Here is an 18,933-nt window from a genome sequence, read left to right as displayed (position 1 = left end):
GTTAGCATTTTTTGTTTCTCACCACTTCCTATCCACTTGGTCCCCACTAACCATTCCTTCTATGAAACTTGCGATTGCCTTGGTTTCCATAACACCAGTATTACGTTGGGACTCCCCATTTAACCAAAACTTGTTTTTTAGAGGCTGGAGTCACTACAAATCGTCTCTTGCCAGTCCTCTCTCTATTCTCTAAGCATTTAGTATGACAGCCATTTCCTCCATGAACATCTTTGTTCCCTTGAGTTTTTTGACACAAAGAACTACCCTGGCCTTCCTTATGACACCTTCTAACCACTTCTGATCCTAGAGATGTGACTCTTCTTCTTCTCCCAAGTTCAGTCTTAGGATTTTCCTGGGGCCCTCTTATTTTCTCTCCATCACTTTTATAACTTCTGCATATTTATTTCCTGGCTGATCTCCCTATCCAAGCATGATCCCATATTTCTAATACTGCTGAATCATTTGGAAATGCATCTGGCAGCTCAAATTCAATGCAACTAAAATATTTGTCATTCCACTAAAAGTGAATCCTTATCACAATTTTTGTTAGTGAATATTACACGTCTCTTAGTCTTAAAAAATTTGAGTTAATTCTGATTCTTCTCTGTACCTCTTCCTTTATTTAAAGAAGGGATGTTTTTATTTATTTTTTTTCAGTACTGGAGATTGAACCTATGACCTGTCTCACACTAGGCAAGCACTCTACCGCTAAGTGAGCTACATCCCAAGAACTTCTGACCTTTCTTTCTTTCTTTCTTTGGCTACATTTATCTTTGGGCTGTCTTTGAATCATTCTATTTTCTCCTCTTGAATGGTATTGCTTGGCTATAGCTATATCGAAGAACATTGCATAACCTTCTCATTCTGATGAAGGCAAAAGAGGTATAAAAGCAATAATTTCCATGCATTGAGATGGAAGTAGTGAAGGAGATCAAGAAGATGCACCCCAGGAAGAGAGAGCAGGAAAGACTTCTCTGAAAATGACAGCTGAGCCAATTCTTGACAAATGACTAGAAGGCAGACTGGTACAGGTATGAACATTCTGAAAATAATAAGTTATACAAAGGAATACAGGCAAAGAAGACCCTGACTCATTGTTGAAGTGCAAGTAGCTCCCTAAGGCTGGAACTGTGGCTTCATGGGGGAATAACATGGGGTAAAGGAAGCTGGAGATAAGGCTCCAGAGATAGTAGGAGTAGAGGGAAAACATTTAGCACATTGTTTCAGTTATTTGCTGTTATATAACCATTGTAAAACTGCATTATGCTAAAGCCTCATCATTTGGTTTTTCTCACAACTCTCTGGAGATGGTTCATCCCTGCTCCTTGTGGCATAGGTTGGCATAACTTTATTGAGGCAGGAGGATCCAGAATCTTCACTCACATTTCTGACACTTCAGTTGAAGCAGCTGTGGCTGGCTGGGCTTCTCTTTTTGTTTCCCTGGGGTCTCCCAATCTTCAGTGTCTACCTTAGGCTAGGCACAGAAGTCACATGACTCTCTTTCCCCTACACTCTTCCTACCAAAGCAAGGCACAGGCCAGCGTGACTTCTAGAAAAGGAGAAATAGACCCCCCTCCTTTGGGAGTAGCAGCATGAAGATAAAGAGAATGTTGCCAGCTGTTTGCATATCATCTACCATAGGCCTTATGGATCACTGCATTCCAAAAGGAACTGTAGTAGGATTTTAAGTAGCAGATTGACATTTTAAACTTTTTGTTGAAAAAAAATATGTCTTCAACAGCTTTTAAAGACTGAATTCAGTGATCAGGGACCAGACTTGGAAATAGGTTAACTTCAGGAAAGTGTCCTCTAAACGATCCACAGCCTTGACACAATTTTTCCTCCTAATGAAAGCAAAGGGAAAGAACAAAGTGTGGCTGCTCCTTTTCTGTTTTAAATGAAAATGTCATCAAAGTACTCCCCAGGACTCTGTGCTCCTTCCAGAAAAATGGACTTGCATGTGCCATGGAGTAGATAATATGTAACACCTCAAGTCCTTTGCCCAAAGGTTTTGTGTTTAGAAATAATATTTCTTACTTTTTTATATAAATTTCTGTTTCTCTAAATAAACCAGAAAAGTCAGATGAGACTTTCAGGGAGAGCAGAAGTCTGCTGTGTATTTAGGGCTTTCCTGTGTCAGAGCATGCATGTGCATGTGACTGTAAAGCTTGCGTGGGCATTTCATTTCCATGCAAACTGAGTGCTTTGACTCTTGCCTCCACTCTCTACTCCAGTGGTCTACATGGGGCATTGTCTAGAACAAAGGCAAAGAAAATACTTGCATAATTTGAAAGGCTTTCTTACATCACCACAGTACTGAATCTACTGTAGGAATAACAGCTTTGATATATAGGCCATTGTAACTTGAAAAGAAAGCAGACACCTAGTGCTTATTAAAGCTTCCTAGAGCAATTGAGATCCAAAGTCTAAGACTGCACAAGAAATGGCCCTTCTGAATTTTCAGAGTTTGTATAGCCCTTTTGCCTAAGTGGTTCTGGATCGAGAAGTCTGATCTATAAAGGAAAGGGTCTCCCTTTATTGGTATATGAACCTGAGGATGAGGCTGGAATATATTCATTCCTGATCAGGGTTGAGGCACTCTCTCTGTCACTAAACAGTTAACATTTATGGTAGACATCAAGATAATGTTCATTCCCCTCTGCAATCTCAGGAGTACAGTGGCTGGAGGCCTGATTCCTATGATCTCACATCCAGATTTTGCCACTTCCTTGTTATGTGACTATGAGCAATTCTATAACCACTTCAGATTTTCATTTCAACCTTTGTAAAGTCTTATTAATAGCTGTACTTCCCCCATAGCATTGCTGTGCTAGATTAAAAGAAACCTAATGCATGTTATAAGTGACCAGAAAGTTTTCACTGCTATGTTTTAAAACCTTCCTGCTGATCTTTGCTATATTTCTGTTCATTTCTCAGGGAGATGCTAATCTCTGTGGCTCTGGGCCAGGTGTTGTCCCTCCTTGTCTGTGGCATTGGCTTGACCAGCAAGTACCTCTCAGAAGATTTCCACGCCAATACCCCAGTCTTCCAGAGTTTCCTCAATTATATACTTCTCTTCTTGGTCTACACCACCACCCTAGCCGTCAGACAAGGTAAGCGCTCCCAAACACAAGAGAAATGGCTTTTACAAACACTTAAAAGAATGTGAGCCATGATGAGATAACTTTTTATTACTTGCAACATCAGCAATTCAAGCCCCCAAATCTCATTTTGCTATTTTGCAGTAATATTGCAAAAAGTGAATGAATAAATCACAAAAAAGCATAAATTGTGTGAATTCAGCAGGAAGTGGGAAATATATGTATAGACACAGAAGTACAATTGTTCACAATCAGAATTCCTGTTAACCTTACTTCTGCTTCTCAATGAATCTAAATAAAGTGTTTCCCTGGAACCTGGAACAATCCTGATGCAGCTCTCTTGAATACGCCAGTCGAGAGCTACCCACGGTAATTGCAGACAAATACGTGTGTTCTTTGGGAAATTGACATAAGAAAGATAAAAATAAAAATACAAATTACTCTAGTAATAACACAGAGAGAAAGAAAGAAAAGAATGCTACCACAAATGGTCAGGCAAGGTGTTAAATTATTTTAAACTTGATATAATTAAAGCAATAAAACAACTCTTGCAAGAGTCAATGCAAGAAAATGTTTTTGTAAGGAGTAGCTGTAATTGAAAATCCTGGGGTACATCCCAAGACAGTGTGCCTGACAGGCTCATGATTTTACCACCAAATCTGATATAAACACTATTATCTATGGCCCAGAAAGAGCCAATAATTTCCCTTCAATTGTAGCTGTTAACTATAAAATATCCACTGAAAAATAATCAGTAAAAAATGTGAAGATAATTACATACCTTAATAATAAATAAGAACATGCAGATAGCTGAATACATCAATTCTAATATTAACAATTTTTGAAACTTTTATCAGACTGTTTATACAAAAGAAGAGCTATCAGTTTGTTTTTACATTTCCTTGTTTGGATTTCAGTCCAGAATAATATTACTTAGTTATAATGACTTGGCTAATACAAGTTTTCATCTTAGGGGAGGAATAAAAATGAACAAGCTAAGACTGAATTAATTTTGGATTTCTTAAGTATTGTAGAAGCTAATTTCCTTTACCTCTCAAAAGTGCTGTGCTTATTTTTAAAATTTGATATCAGTAGACATAATTACTTTAAGAATAAAGTGTCAACTCAGCCTCTAACAGTTATAGGCATGGTTCCTTAGTGTGATTTAGAAATAATAAGTTTTTTTTTAATTTTTATTGTTTTATTATTCATATGTGCATACAATGCTTGGGTCATTTCTCCCCCCCTGCCCCCACCCCCTCCCTTACTACCCACCCCACCCCCTCCCTCTCCCCCTCACCCCTTCTATACCCGGCAGAAACTATTTTGCCCTTATCTCTAATTTTGCTGAAGAGAGAGTATAAGCAATAATAGGAAGGAACAAGGGTTTTTGCTAGTTGAGATAAGGATGGCTATACAGGGAGTTGACTCACATTGCTTTCATGTACATATGTGTTACATTCTAAGTTGATTCTTCTTGAACTGACCTTTTCTCTAGTTCCTGGTCCCCTTCTCCTATTGGGCTCAGTTGCTTTTAAGGCATCTGCTTTAGTTTCTCTGCATTAAGGGCAACAAATGCTAGCTAATTTTTTAGGTGTCTTACCTATCCTCATACCTCCCTTGCATGCTCTCCCTTTTATCATGTGCTCAAAGTCCAATCCCCTTCTTGTGTTTGCCATTGATCTAATGTCCGCATATGAGGGAGAACATACAGTTTTTGGTCTTTTGGGCTAGAAATAATAAATTTGAATGATAGTAGTTATTCCCACTGTTTCATGAGTGGTGCTGCAAGCCAGGGGAAGAAGTCTAGGAAGTGAAGAAATGGGGGAGGTGTATAATTAGAAATTCACCTCCGAGAGACTGTGGGAATGTGTAGGTTGGCCATATCAAGAAGAGCTAAGGCTTGAATATAAAAAAAATCACTCGATGTGAGCTTGGATCAATATTAAAATAGCAGAATTATTTAGCTCAGTACAAAGAATATAATTAAGAGTAATAAAAGAGAAAAACAGAATAAGATGGCATTAAGAACAATTTTGCAACACTCTTATACTTAAAAAAAAAAATTAGTGTGAAAGCAGTAAATTCATCTTCTCTAGTGATTTTTAGAACCAGTCTGGACTACAAGGTGGTGAATTGTAGCTTGGGTTCTTGTCCATCTTACTTTCCAGGAATGCAGAGGCTTAATAAGAACATGCATCAGGAAAAAAAAATAAACATTTTAAAAAGAAAGAACAATTTCAGCAGTTATAGGTAGAAACTGAAAATTAAATGTAGAAAAAGTTTCAAAGTTGATAAGAATAATGCCATTTATTGAACCTTTATATTGTGTATGTGAATTATCCCTTTTTTATTCCTATAATCAAAGGAAATAGTTATCATTATCTAAAACTTCATAAATGAGAAAACCAAGGAAGCTGCTTAGGGGTATAGATTAGGATGAGGTAGAAATCCATCACAGGCAGGGCTGTCAAGGCCATGACCACAGCCTTTCCATTTGAAATTCAGGGGAAGCAGCGAGGGGATGGGAGACCCTTTCATACAGAAGGAGAGGTTTGTTTCCCTTGAATTTCAAAACCTTGAACAAGAAACCAGCCCTGGGGTGTAAGGCACAATGAAACACAGCACTGACATCAGGAAGAAATCAGCTGGTCATGGCGAGGCACGTTGGTAATCAACGAGGTGGAGGCAGGAGAATCATGAGATCGAGGCCAGCCTGGGCTATACTTTTAGAGGGAGAGACAAGGGGGGCAATGCAACTAAAGTACAACATAAGTCTAAGAGGAATTGTGGCTATGAGCCCCCCCATCATGAATGTATCCTAATAAAAATTTATAGAGCAGAAAAAGGACAATTTGGGAAAATGTAGAAGAGGGACAAAAGAAAAGAAGCAAAGACTAGGAGCAGTAAGGAACTTGAGATGCTTCAGAAAGAAAGACTGAAAAAAAGCCTAGGAAATTCTCATACCCAATTAGTGATGGAGAAAATCAATTTCTTTTTTAAAAACATTCATATTTTTATTTTCAAACTGTTCATTATACTCTTCATAGGTTATCTTATATAATCAATATATTTATATTGATTATATATATATTTATACGTAATATAAATATACATAGAATATATGTTAATATATATATTATATTATAGGGTAATATATTTATTACCCTATTAACCATAGGGTAATAATTTTGGGTTATTCACAATTCTATGAATATCATTTAGATGTATAGCCTAAGAAAACAAAGTTTTTGAAAAGCTTATTCTGAGCTGGATGCTTGTAGCTCACACCTGTAATCCTAGCTACTTGGGAGGCTGAGATATGGAGGGTCAAGGTTTGAGGCCAGCCCAGGCAAAAGTTGGTAAGACCCTGTCTACACCGATAGATGAGCATGGTGGCATGTGCTTGTCATCCCAAGCTACACAGGAAGCTGAGATCAGAAGATCGTGGTTCCAGGCTAGCCTGTGCAAAAAATTCACAAGACCATTCTCAACTGCAAAAAGCTATAGATGGTTACACACACCTGTCATCCAAACTACTGTGGGAAGCATAAATAGGAGGATTAGTTCAGGCTGGCTCTGGAAAAGGGTAAGACTCTGTCTCAAAAATAACCAGAGGAAAAGGGGCTAAAAGTGTGGCTTGAGCGATAGAGTACCTGCCTAGCAAGGATAAAGCCCTGAGTTCAAACCCCAGTACTACCAAACAAACCAACAACAATAATAAAAACAAAAAAAACATAGGAAAGCCTATTCTGTCTTGAGCTGTAGAAAGAATCAATTTCTAAAATGTCCTCTCTAGAGATTTTTACCATTGCCTCAAATTATCACTAAATTACTAGCATGCTTTATTTGGGTGTTTACTCAGAAAGTTTGTTTGTTTTTAGCTTCATCTTCAGAGATTTAATAGGCTGGCATTAAGCTAACATCTGGAAATCAAGATAGTAATTACATTAATTTTGTGTAGGCTGATTCAGTACTCTGTTCTGGAGACATAATAATCGTTTTACTCAGGCATCTCAAGATTTGGGAGGAAATGCAGAGACAAGGATGAAAGTCTGGCATGTGCAGGGAGGGACACTCCTAGCCACGGTCTCTCCTTCTTTCCCAGCATCCCTTGAGGGCTGTAAGTTAGGGCTGAGCAGCAAGGTGCTGGTATTCACTTCTCTCCCAGCAAGGAGTTACAGTAAAGGATCTATTTTTTAAAAACAAATTTCTATCATTTTAATTATGCGGCCTTTAAAACTTATGATTGTCACCCTTGAACATGATGTGATAGGTAGGAAGTCTTCAAGAGCACTAAAGATGACATTATGATGAAAACCTTGCCAAAGTTTTACCTCAAAGTTAAATTGAATTTTCCCTATCAAATTTGCATTGGACCAATGATCAAAAGACTCAGAAGTAGTAGGCTCCAGTATATAGTCTAGCCCTGAAGTAGAGTTTTGAATTTGTCCTTGATCATTAATTCCTACAAGAATTTAGGCATCATTGTCCTTTAAAAAATTATATCTAGAGTCAGGCATAGAGACTCATGCCTATAAATCCTAGCTACTTGGGAGGCAGAGATCAGGAGGATCTTAGTTAGAGGCTAGCCAAGGAAAGAAGTTCAAGAGACTCCCAGCTCAACCAATAAAAAGCTGGACATGTGGCACACACCAGTCATTCCAGCCTGGCTGGCAGCATAAACAGGAGGATAAAGGTCCAAGTCACTCAGGCATAAATATAAGCCCCTATCTGAAAAATAAACCGAAAAGAGCTGGGGGCATGGCTCAAGTGGTAGCATGCTTGCAAGACCCTGACTTCATACCCCAGTACTGTCGCCTCCCCCCCAAAAAAAGTTATATCCTATTGGACAAATTTTAAGTCTACCTCTTCATCCTCTTCATGGAGCTGTATCTTCTTTCAGATTGGTCTAAGATTCAAAATATGCTTACTATCCTAACATGGAGCTGTATCTTCTTTCAGATTGGTCTAAGATTCAAAATATGCTTACTATCCTAACAAAGAGTTATAGTAATATAACTGTAGAAAGAAATGTATCTTAAAAATATGATTCTATTGACATTGGATCAAGTTTGAGAATTTAGGTAAAATGTAGATTACTATTACTATTACCCCAATAATACAATTCCCTTTAATGTTAGCTGAAATCAGGAAGCTAAGGGACACAAAATGCAATGACTATAAGGGGAGAAAATAAGTCCAGTTGAAGACCAACTAGTTCTTCCTTTTGTGATGCAGAAGCAAGAAACATGACAGGCTTTTAAAAACAAAGATGAAACTAGACAACACTTCTTACCAAGAAAACATTTATCAACAAACTTTTTGCTAAGGATCTTCTCTTATCAATTATGATAAAAATCTTACGGCTTCAGAACTACTTTCAGCATTTCCTACATAATAGGTATAGGCAATAATCCTTCCTTTTTTTTTTAATTTTTATTGTTTTATTATTCATATGTGCATACAATGCTTGGATCATTTCTCCCCGCTGCCCCCACCCCTCCCTTACAACCCACTCCACCCCGCCCTACACCCCCACCCCCTCGATAGCCAGCATAAACTGTTTTGCCCTTATCTCTATTTTTGCTGAAGAGAGAGTATAAGCAATAATAGGAAGGAACAGGGTTTTTGCTAGTTGAGATAAGGATAGCTATACAGGGAGCTGACTCACATTAATTTCCCGTGCTTGTGTGTTATCTTCTAGGTTAATTCTTTTTTATCTAACCTTTTCTCTAGTTCCTGGTCCCCTTCTCTTATAGGCCTCAGTTACTTTTAAGGTATCTGCTTTAGTTTCTCTGAGTTGAGGGCAACAAATGCTAGCTAATTTTTTAGGTGTCTTACTTATCCTCACCCCTCCCTTGCATGCTCTCGCTTTTATCATGTGCTCAAAGTCCAATCCTCTTGTTGTGTTTGCCCTTGATCTAATGTCCACATATGAGGGAAAGCAAACGATTTTTGGACTTTTGGGCCAGGCTAACCTCATTCAGAATGATGTTCTCCAATTCCATCCATTTACCAGCGAATGATAACATTTTGTTCTTCTTCATGGCTGCATAAAATTCCATTGTGTATAGATACCACATTTTCTTAATCCACTCGTCAGTGGTGGGGCATCTTGGCTGTTTCCATAACTTGGCTATTGTGAATAGTGCTGCAATAAACATGAGTGTGCAGGTGCCTCTGGAATAACCTGTGTCACAGTCTTTTGGGTATATCCCCAAGAGTGGTATTGCTGGATCAAATGGTAGATCAATGTCTAGCTTTTTAAGTAGCCTCCAAATTTTTTTCCAGAGTGGTTGTACTAGTTTACGTTCCGACCAAAAGTGTAAGAGGGTTCCTTTTTCCCCACATCCTCGCCAACACCTGTTCTTGGTGGTGTTGCTAATGATGGCTATTCTAACAGGGGTGAGGTGGAATCTTAGCGTGGTTTTAATTTGCATTTCCTTTATTGCTAGAGATGGTGAGCATTTTTTCATGTGTTTTCTGGCCATTTGAATTTCTTCTTTTGAGAAAGTTCTGTTTAGTTCACTTGCCCATTTCTTTATTGGTTCATTAGTTTTAGGAGAATTTAGTTTTTTAAGTTCCCTATATATTCTAGTTATCAGTCCTTTGTCTGATGTGTAGCAGGCAAATATTTTCTCTCACTCAGTGGGTGTTCTCTTCAATTTAGAGACCATTTCTTTTGATGAACAGAAGCTTTTTAGTTTTATGAGGTCCCATTTATCTATGCTATCTCTTAGTTGCTGTGCTGCTGGGGTTCAGTTGAGAAAGTTCTTACCTATACCTACTAACTCCAGAGTATTTCCTACTCTTTCCTGTACCAACTTTAGAGTTTGTGGTCTGATATTAATCCTTGACCTATTTTGAGTTAATGTTGGTATAGGGTGATAAAGATGGATCTAGTTTCAGTTTTTGGTAGACTGCTAACCAGTTTTCCCAGCAGTTTTTGTTGAAGAGGCTGCTTTTTCTCCATCGAATATTTTTAGCTCCTTTGTCAAAGACAAGTTGGTTATAGTTGTGTGGCTTCATATCTGGGTCCTCTATTGTGTTCCACTGATCTTCATGACGGTTTTTGTGCCAGTACCATGCTGTTTTTATTGTTATTGCTTTGTAATATAGTTTGAAGTCAGGTATTGTGATACCTCCAGCATTGTTCTTTTGACTGAGTGTTGCCTTGGATATTCATGGCCTCTTGTGTTTCTATATAAATTTCACGGTAGATTTTTTAATCTCTTTAATGAATGTCATTGGAATTTTGATGGGAATTACATTAAACATGTAGATTACTTTGGGGAGTATCGACATTTTTACTATGTTGATTCTACCAATCCATGAGCATGGGAGATTTCTCCATTTTCTATAGTCTTCCTCAATCTTTTTCTTCAGAAGTGTATCGTTTTCCTTGTAGAGGTCGTTCACATCTTTTGTTAGGTTTACACCTAGGTATTTGATTTTTTTTGAGGCTATTGTAAATGGAATTGTTTTCATACATTCTTTCTCAGTTTGTTCATTATTAGTGTATAGAAATGCTAATGATTTTTCTATGTTGATTTTATATCCTGCTACCTTGCTATAGCTATTGATGATGTCTAGAAGCTTCTGAGTGGAGTTTTTTGGGTCTTTAAGGTATAGGATCATGTCATCTGCAAATAGGGATATTTTGAGAGTTTCTTTACCTATTTGTATTCCTTTTATTCCTTCTTCTTGCCTAATTGCTCTGGCTAGGAATTCCAGTACAATGTTGAATAGGAGTGGAGATAGTGGGCATCCTTGTCTCATTCCTGATTTTAGAGGGAATGGTTTCAGTTTTTCTCTGTTAAGTATAATGCTGGCTGTAGGTTTGTCATATATAGCTTTTAAATGTTGAGGAACTTTCCTTCTATTCCAAGTTTTCTTAGAGCTTTTATCATGAAATGGTGTTGGATCTTATCAAAGGCTTTTTCTGCATCTATTGAGATGATCAAGTGGTTTTTGTCTTTGCTTCTGTGAATGTGGTTTATTACGTTGATTGATTTTCGTATGTTGAACCACCCCTGCACTCCTGGGATGAAGCCTATTTGGTCGTGGTGAATAAACTTTTTGGTGTGTTGTTGAATTTGGTTTGCCATTATTTTGTTGAGAATTTTTGCATCAATGTGCATTAAGGAGATTGGCCTATAGTTCTCCTTTTTGGAGGTATCTTTGCCTGGTTTTGGGATAAGTGTAATACTGGCTTCATAAAATGTGTTAGGCAGTTTTCCTTCCCTTTCTATTTTGTGGAACAGTTTAAGGAGGGTTGGTGTCAGTTCTTCTTTAAAGGTCTGATAGAATTCAGTGGAGAATTCATCAGGTCCTGGGCTTTTCTTTTTGGGGAGACTCTTGATTGCTGCTTCAATTTCATTTTGTGTTATAGGTCTATTCAGGTGATTAATTTCCTCTTGATTCAGTTTTGGATGATCATATGTGTCTAGAAATCTGTCGATTTCTTTAAGATTTTCGAATTTATTTAAATATAGGTTCTCAAAGTAGTCACTGATGATTTCCTGGACTTCCATGGTGTTTGTTGTTATCTCCCCTTTATCATTCCTGATTTTACTAATTTGGATTTTTTTTCTCTCCTCATTTTAGTCAGGTTTGCCAGAGGTCTGTTGATCTTGTTTATTTTTTCAAAGAACCAACTTTTTGTTTCATTAATTCTTTGTATGGTTTTTTTGGTTTCTATTTCATTGATTTCAGCTCTTATTTTTATTATTTCTCTCCTATTTGTTTTGGGATTTGCTTGTTCTTATTTTTCTAGGAGTTTGAGATGTATCATTAGGTCATTGATTTGGGATCTTTCAGTCTTTTTAATATATGCATTCATGGCTATAAAATTTCCTCTCAGAACTGCCTTTGCTGTGTCCCATATGTTCCAGTAGGTTTTGTTTTCAATTTCACTGACTTCCAGGAACTTTTTAATTTCCTCTTTTATTTCATCAATGACCCATTGTTCATGAAGTAATGAGTTATTTAGTTTCTAGCTGTTTGCAAGTTTTTGTCTTTACTTTTGTTGTTGAGTTCTAGTTTTACTGCATTGTGATCAGATAGTATGCAAGGTATAATTTCTATTTTCTTATATTTGCTGACGCTTGCTTTGTGCCCTATGATATGATCTATTTTGCAGAAGGTTCCATGGGCTGCTGAGATGAATGTATATTGTGTAGAAGTTGGTTGAATTGTTCTGTAGACATCAAGTAGGCCCATTTGATCTATTGTATATTTTAGATCTTGTATTTCTTTATTGATTTTTTTGTTTGAATGACCTATGTATTAATGATAATGGGGTGTTAAAGTCTCCCACAACCACTGTGTTGGAGTTAATATATGCTTTTAGTCTTTCCAGGTATTTTTGATGAAATTGGGTGCATTGACATTGGGTGCATATAGATTGATAATTATTATTTCCTTTTGGTCTATTTCCCTTTTATTAGTATGGAATGTCTTTTATCTCATTTGATCAATGTAGGTTTGAAGTTTACTTTGTCAGAGATAAGTATTGCTACTCCTGCCTGTTTTCGGGGGCCATTGGCTTGGTAAATCTTCTTCCAGCCTTTTATCCTAAGCCTGTGCTTAGTTCTGTCGGTGAGATGGGTCTCCTGAAAGCAACAAATTGTTGGATCTTCCTTTTTAATCCATTTTGTCAAGTGGTGCCTTTTGATGGGTGAATTAAGTCCGTTAACATTAAGTGTTAGTACTGATAGGTATGTGGTGATTCCTGCCATTTAGTTGTCTTAGTTGTTTGAAGGTTTGATTGTGTGTACCTAAGTCGAGGTTACTCTCTACTTTCTTGCTTTTTCTTTTCCTGTAGTTTGGTGCTGGTTATGTTGGGTTTCACTTTCTGTGTGCAGAATCCCTTGAAGAATCTTTTGTAGTGGTGGCTTTGTGGTCACATATTGTTTTAGTTTCTGCTAATCATGGAAAACTTTTATTGAGCAATCTATTTTGAATGACAGTTTTCCTGGGTAGAGTATCCTGGGGTTGAACTTATTTTCATTCAGTGCCCTGAAGATCTCACCTCACGCTCTTCTTGCTTTTAATGTTTCTCTTGAGAAGTCTGCTGTGATTTTGATGGGTTTACCTTTGTATGTTATTTGTTTTTTCTCTCTAACAGCCTTCAATATTCTTTCCCTAGTTTCTGAACTTGTTGTTTTAATGATGATATGTTGTGGGGTAGTTCTATTTTGATCTGGTCTCTTTGGTGTCCTGGCGGCCTCTTGCATCTGTATGGGAATATCTTTTTCTAGATTTGGGAAATTTTCTGTTATTACTTTGTTGAACGTATTCCACATTCCCTTCGCTTGCACCTCTTCTCCTTCTTCGATGCCCATGATTCTCAAGTTTGGTCTTTTGATGGAGTCGGTGAATTCTTGCATTTTCTTTTCACAGGTTTGAGTTGTTTAATTAATAGTTCTTCTGTTTTTCCTTTAATTACCATTTCATCTTCGAGTTCTGCGATTCTGTCTTCTGTTTATTTTCTGGATTGGCCTTCCGCTTTGTTTTGCAGTTCCGTTTCATTCTTTTTTCTGAGGTTTTCTATATCCTGTGTTGTTTCCTCTTCAATGTTGTTTTTTTTTTGTCCTGAGTTCATTTATCTGTTTATTCATCGTGTTCTCTGTTTCACTTTGGTGTTTATACAGTGCTTTTATGGTTTCCTTTATTTCTTCTTTTGCTTTTTCAAATTCTCTAGTTTTGTTGTCTTGGAATTTCTTGAGTGTCTCCTGTATATTTTGGTTGACCAAATCCAGTATCCTCTATAAAATTCTCATTGAGTACCTGTAGTATGTCTTCTTTTAAATTATTCTTGTGGGCTTCATTGGGTTCTTTGGCATAGTTTATCTTCATTTTGTTGGAGTCTGGATCTGAGTATCTGTTTTCTTCATTTCCCTCTGGCTCCTGTACTAATTTTTTGTTGTTGGGAAACTGGTTTCCCTGTGTTTTCTATCTTCCCATTATTGCCCTTGATATTGTTATTGTCCCTGTACTGTGTGCCATTAAGTATTTTCTGGCTTGTAATAGTAGCACTAGTGGTATTTAGAATGGAAGGGTGAGAGGGGATGGAAAGCAAAGAAGTTAAAGGAAAAGGGAAAAACAAATAATCAAGTAGAAAAAAACAAAACAAAGAAACAGACAAAAAAATTTCAAAGATATAAACAGGGAGAGACAGTGTACTAATCAACCATAAACTGAAAAGGCATTAGAGAGACAGAGTAAGGATTGAAAATAAAAAATAAAAGAAGTAAAGATAAGAATAAAAATTTTAAAAAGTAAATGAAGGAAAAATATATATATATAAAATAAAACAAAATAAAAAAATTGAAACCTCCAAGTCCAAATGCAATGAAATTTCAGTCTTAATAATTTTGGTGTTCATCCCTCAGCCTGCAATCCTGGAGATGGTGTCTCAGATGTTGTTCTGTAGTTGTCTCATCAAAGGGGAGACATAAAGTAGAACAAAACTGCCCACGCACACACATAAAAAAAAAGCCCACCAAGTGTATCAAGTTCAAATGCAATACAGTTTCAGTACGTTTTTCAGCATGCAGGTGTAGTTTGGTTGTTTTCTCATCAAAGGTAGGGAGAGAGAAAAAAAAGAGTCTGGAGACAGGTCTGTGAATGGCTATCTGCGGCTGTGGCTTGCCTGTCCGCTGCTGTCAGCCTGCTGTATCTGGAGGCTTTATTTATGCAGATCTTGGGGGTGAGCTTAGCACTCACCTGGCCCTGCAGGCTTTGTTTACTCAGAGTTCTCCTGTGTGCCAGCCGCTGCTACAAGCTTTCCCCTTTCTAAGCACACTGGGGGAGGTGACACTGCACCTGCTTTCTCAGGCCTGCATGTTTATTTACAGTTCACATGGGAAGTGGGTCTTCCCCCCTCTCCTGTGGAGTTTTCCTCCCTAAACCACTCTCACAGGCTTTCCCACTCCTGGTTGCTAGGCACATCCCCCCACTCCTGCCAGAGCCTCTCCAGCCAGGCCCGGCTTGTTTATTTACAGTTCCAGGAAGGATTCCCCTTTCCTCCTTTGGTGCTCAGGGCGCCCCACCCTTTTTGCCACGTGTCTTTATTGTTCTTATTGCTTATTACTCAGTTTCTCTTTTTTCTCCCAGTGGGGGTCGGTCTGTCCAGGGGGCTATGCTGATCTGGCCCAGGGTTGTCTGTGGAAGTACCACATACCGCTTAGCTCACCTTGTCTGTGTCTTCCCAAGCCATCTGGGCACAGGGAACTGGCAGCCCAGGGGCCCTCCTGGTTTCTCTATTTAACGTGAAGTGAAGATTCTCTGTGCAGGCTGGAGGTGTAAAGGGGCCAAAGTTTTGCCTCTTCTCAGTGGCCTTCCCTGCAAGGTGCGTCTCCAGCGTTTCTCCAAGATTGCACTGTAGGAGGCATGCATTCTATTCCTCCCTCTAGCCGCCATCTTGGAACCTCCCTTCCTTTCTTCTACTACCATTTTTCTACATTTTTGTCTCTGACTCAGGGAGGTAAGGATTGTGGGGTAAAGCAAGATCTGAGGGTAAAATACTTTCAGGTCTTGTGTTCATTCTTAGTCATGGAGGTGAGAAAAAAATGAGTATCAGGAATGAAAGCATAAATAGAATCAGAAGTGTCTGCCATGTTTTAGATACAAACCCTGGGGAGGAAATAAAATGCTGCCACCACTGAACATTTTTAGAATACTGACAACTTCAGTATTCCTCTTAACTGGTTCTCAAAGTTTTGCTTTTTCATTGAAATGTGTTTTTATAATATTTTCTGGTTTTGAATGAAAAACAATCTACTAACTAAAAGCAATTTGATGAATAGTCCATATATTTTGTTTTCCAGCAAATTCTGAAACATAGATATTAAAATATTTATTCAATCATTTATGTATTTCTTTGTGAGTGTAAAAATGAAGCAAGTCTCTAAAAGTACTAATACTGCATTCATAAGCAAGATTTGAAATATTTATTTAATTAGAAAAAAATTGAACTTCATACAAAATAAAACAGTCCTCTCAGAGGGTCACTACAAATCTTGGAAATGTAGGTATCTTGCATTTTATAGTTTACCAGATCCTGGAGTCCCCTGAAGATCATGGTTCTGAGAATATGGCACTGTCTGTGAATCTTTGCCCCTGTCTTGATTGGAATATTCCTTAATGTTTACCAAAAATAGAAGCACAGGCTAATGCAATGAAACAGAACCAGAATCTAGGGTTTTCTTAGAGCAGAAGATGGAGCTGAGCTCATACACAGTCAATTCCTAATGCTCTGGATAATCTTGACTAAATCACTGAAGAGAAGGGACTGTTAGTGGGTTGGCAGAATAAGAAAGCACTTGGCAAATGTAAATGTGGAATTCTAACTCCCTTGGGAGTCATTGGGAGAATATTACTGTCACCTACCTAAATCTGGTGAGGTAATGTTCATTGGAATCTCTTAAAACATCTCTTGTGGGAAATTATTTGGCAAACTTCCAGACTTATTCCTTGTCAAGTCGCATTTATTTTTACTTCTTAAGTATAATTGGAGAATTTTAGACCCCATGGTTTAGAACAATTGCACCTTAGGGATTCCTGAGATGAATCCTTGGTAGATGTTCATGGAATTATGCTTATAATTCAAGGAAAAAGGAAGAACAGGCTTGGGGCTGAGTGTTACACATATCATGCTGGAAAATTGGTAGAGAAAAATCATAAGAAGAAACTAAAATCTACTTTTAGCAAAGCTCCCTGCCAATACATAGAGCAACTAGAACTCTGTTATTTAGTTAGTGGGGTACAAAATAGTAACACCATTTTGAAAAAGAACTTGGCATTTACTTATAAAGTTAAATATATATTTGCATTATTACCTAACAGATTTAACTTCTTTGGAAAGAAAGTGTACTGTCCACACACAGGACTGTAGGCATATGCCTCTTGCTGCTTCACTCATAGTTGCTAAAAACTATGAACAACCTGAGTACCCATTAGCTTGTGAAAGGATAAACAAAATATGGAAAATTCACACAATGGAGTACCACTTGCCAATAAAAAGGAATAAGGTACTGATACATGCAACAATGTGAACTAATTTCAAAAACATTATCCTTAGCTCAAAAAACCAGGCACAAAAGCTCACATGCTGTATAATTAGATACTGCATAGAATATGTTGTTCTCGAAAAGACAAAACAATAAGGACAGAAAAAAAATCCATAGTTGACAGATCTTGGGGGTGGAAGGAGGCTATAAAGAATCACCAAAAGAAGAACTTTTAGGGCAATGGTAATGTTCTCTATATCTCAATTCTAGATGGTGTATAACTGTATACATTTGTCAAGACTCTTCAAACTGTACACTTGAAAGGGGTGAATTTTATCATCTCTGAATTATACTTCAATGTAACTGATAAAAAGGAAAGAAAGAAAGAAAGAAAATTAATTGACTGTCTTCTATTACTCTGTGGTTACCTTGAGGGAAAAATATATTGTTGGGCCTAGAGTTTCCAATATGTACCTATTCTTTCATTATTTATGGAAATAAATAATTTATGGAAATGCCATTTCAAGTGTCTCATTTCAATGTGGCATTGACTACAAGAATGAGTACAGTTTCCAAAGAATGTACCTACTCCAAAAAACTTGCTTGTGTTGCATGATCCATTGAGCTCATAATCCATCAAACAATGCAAAACATATACATTCCATATATAGGCAGTACTAATGGGATGAATCTGAAACGGAGTCTCCTACAGTCTTAATCAAACTTATAGTATCTAATAGTGTATCTCCTGTTTGTGCTAAAATGAATGACTCTCAAGCAAACTGATACCTTACACAGAGCTCTCAGTATTGTTCAGTGCAATATATGACTTTTGGATGGAAAGAAATTAACATGAATATACAACACCATCTTCTCCTTTTAATGAATCCTTATATAAACTTACACACATGCACACACTTTCTATTATTAGCCCCTCCCTCATTCCCTATGCCAAATACTTCATTAATGAATGCCCTTGTGATTCCTTCATTCTACATAACACATAAGCATTCAGGGAGGAGTGGTCTGTTTTATCTGGAGTCCACATTGATTGTTAATTCAAGAAATCTGTAAGCATCCGTCCATCCATGCTGAGAGCTGGCGTAGAGCAATACTCATTCCTGGCACGCAGCTCCAGTGTTCATGTGGGAGACTGAAGGGTGGTTACAAGATGATAACTGTATCGCCTGAAGCAGATAAGTCCCCTTCTGCCAAAATGGTGCTTTGTATGTAATTAATGTAAAAATTCAGAGGAATAGAGTTTATCCATACAATCATCTTTCCCATTAAAGAAGAATCATAATGGAAGAACAAAGCCACTCCTGCAGTGAATTGAATTGCTTTCCCCAAGTTTTCATTAAATCAAATACTCAGCAGTTAGGCATCTTGCAAACACTATTGCAGTCTGCTGCATGAGATCCACAAGGGGGAAAAAAAAAAGACGAAGCAAGTGATTTTTTTCTTCAAGGATTAGAACTTCACTGTGCTTGTCTTTAGATTAGCATTCCCAGCCTATGCATCTGTGAATGTTTGGTTTCAGTGGTTTCCATATCTGAGACTTTTGAGGACCTGGAGGCAGATGTCATCACTAAATAAATTTGAAGGTGATACATGGAAATGGGTGGATTCTGTTGTAGATTGGAGTGATGAGGCCCTTCAGTAATTTATCAGTGATTTTATGAGGAAAACATGAAAGAAGTAACTTCCAAATAAAAGAAAATCTTATCAGAATTTATTTTGTTTCTATTTTTTGTTTTATGGTTCTTTTTTTTTTCATTTTTCTTTTATTATTCATATGTGCATACAAGGCTTGG

The 18,933-nt window shown here is 37.5% G+C and overlaps 1 protein-coding gene across 2 annotated transcripts in view; it reads left to right on the top strand.

The window, feature by feature from the left end:
• The window catches only part of Slc35f1 (solute carrier family 35 member F1), a 421,981-nt gene that overhangs the window by 241,104 nt on the left and 161,944 nt on the right, over window positions 1-18,933 (top strand). For both annotated transcript variants that reach the window (XM_074075687.1, XM_074075684.1), the window contains exon 2: window positions 2,938-3,113. In XM_074075687.1, the coding sequence (XP_073931788.1) occupies window positions 2,938-3,113 (176 nt within the window). The remainder of the gene's footprint in view (window positions 1-2,937; window positions 3,114-18,933) is intronic.

The sequence above is a fragment of the Castor canadensis genome, chromosome 1, assembly GCF_047511655.1.
Source record: "Castor canadensis chromosome 1, mCasCan1.hap1v2, whole genome shotgun sequence".
In the NCBI taxonomy this organism is placed as follows: Eukaryota; Metazoa; Chordata; class Mammalia; order Rodentia; family Castoridae; genus Castor; species Castor canadensis.
The sequence above is the reverse complement of the archived record's forward strand: the minus strand, read 5'-3'. Positions and strand labels throughout refer to the sequence as shown.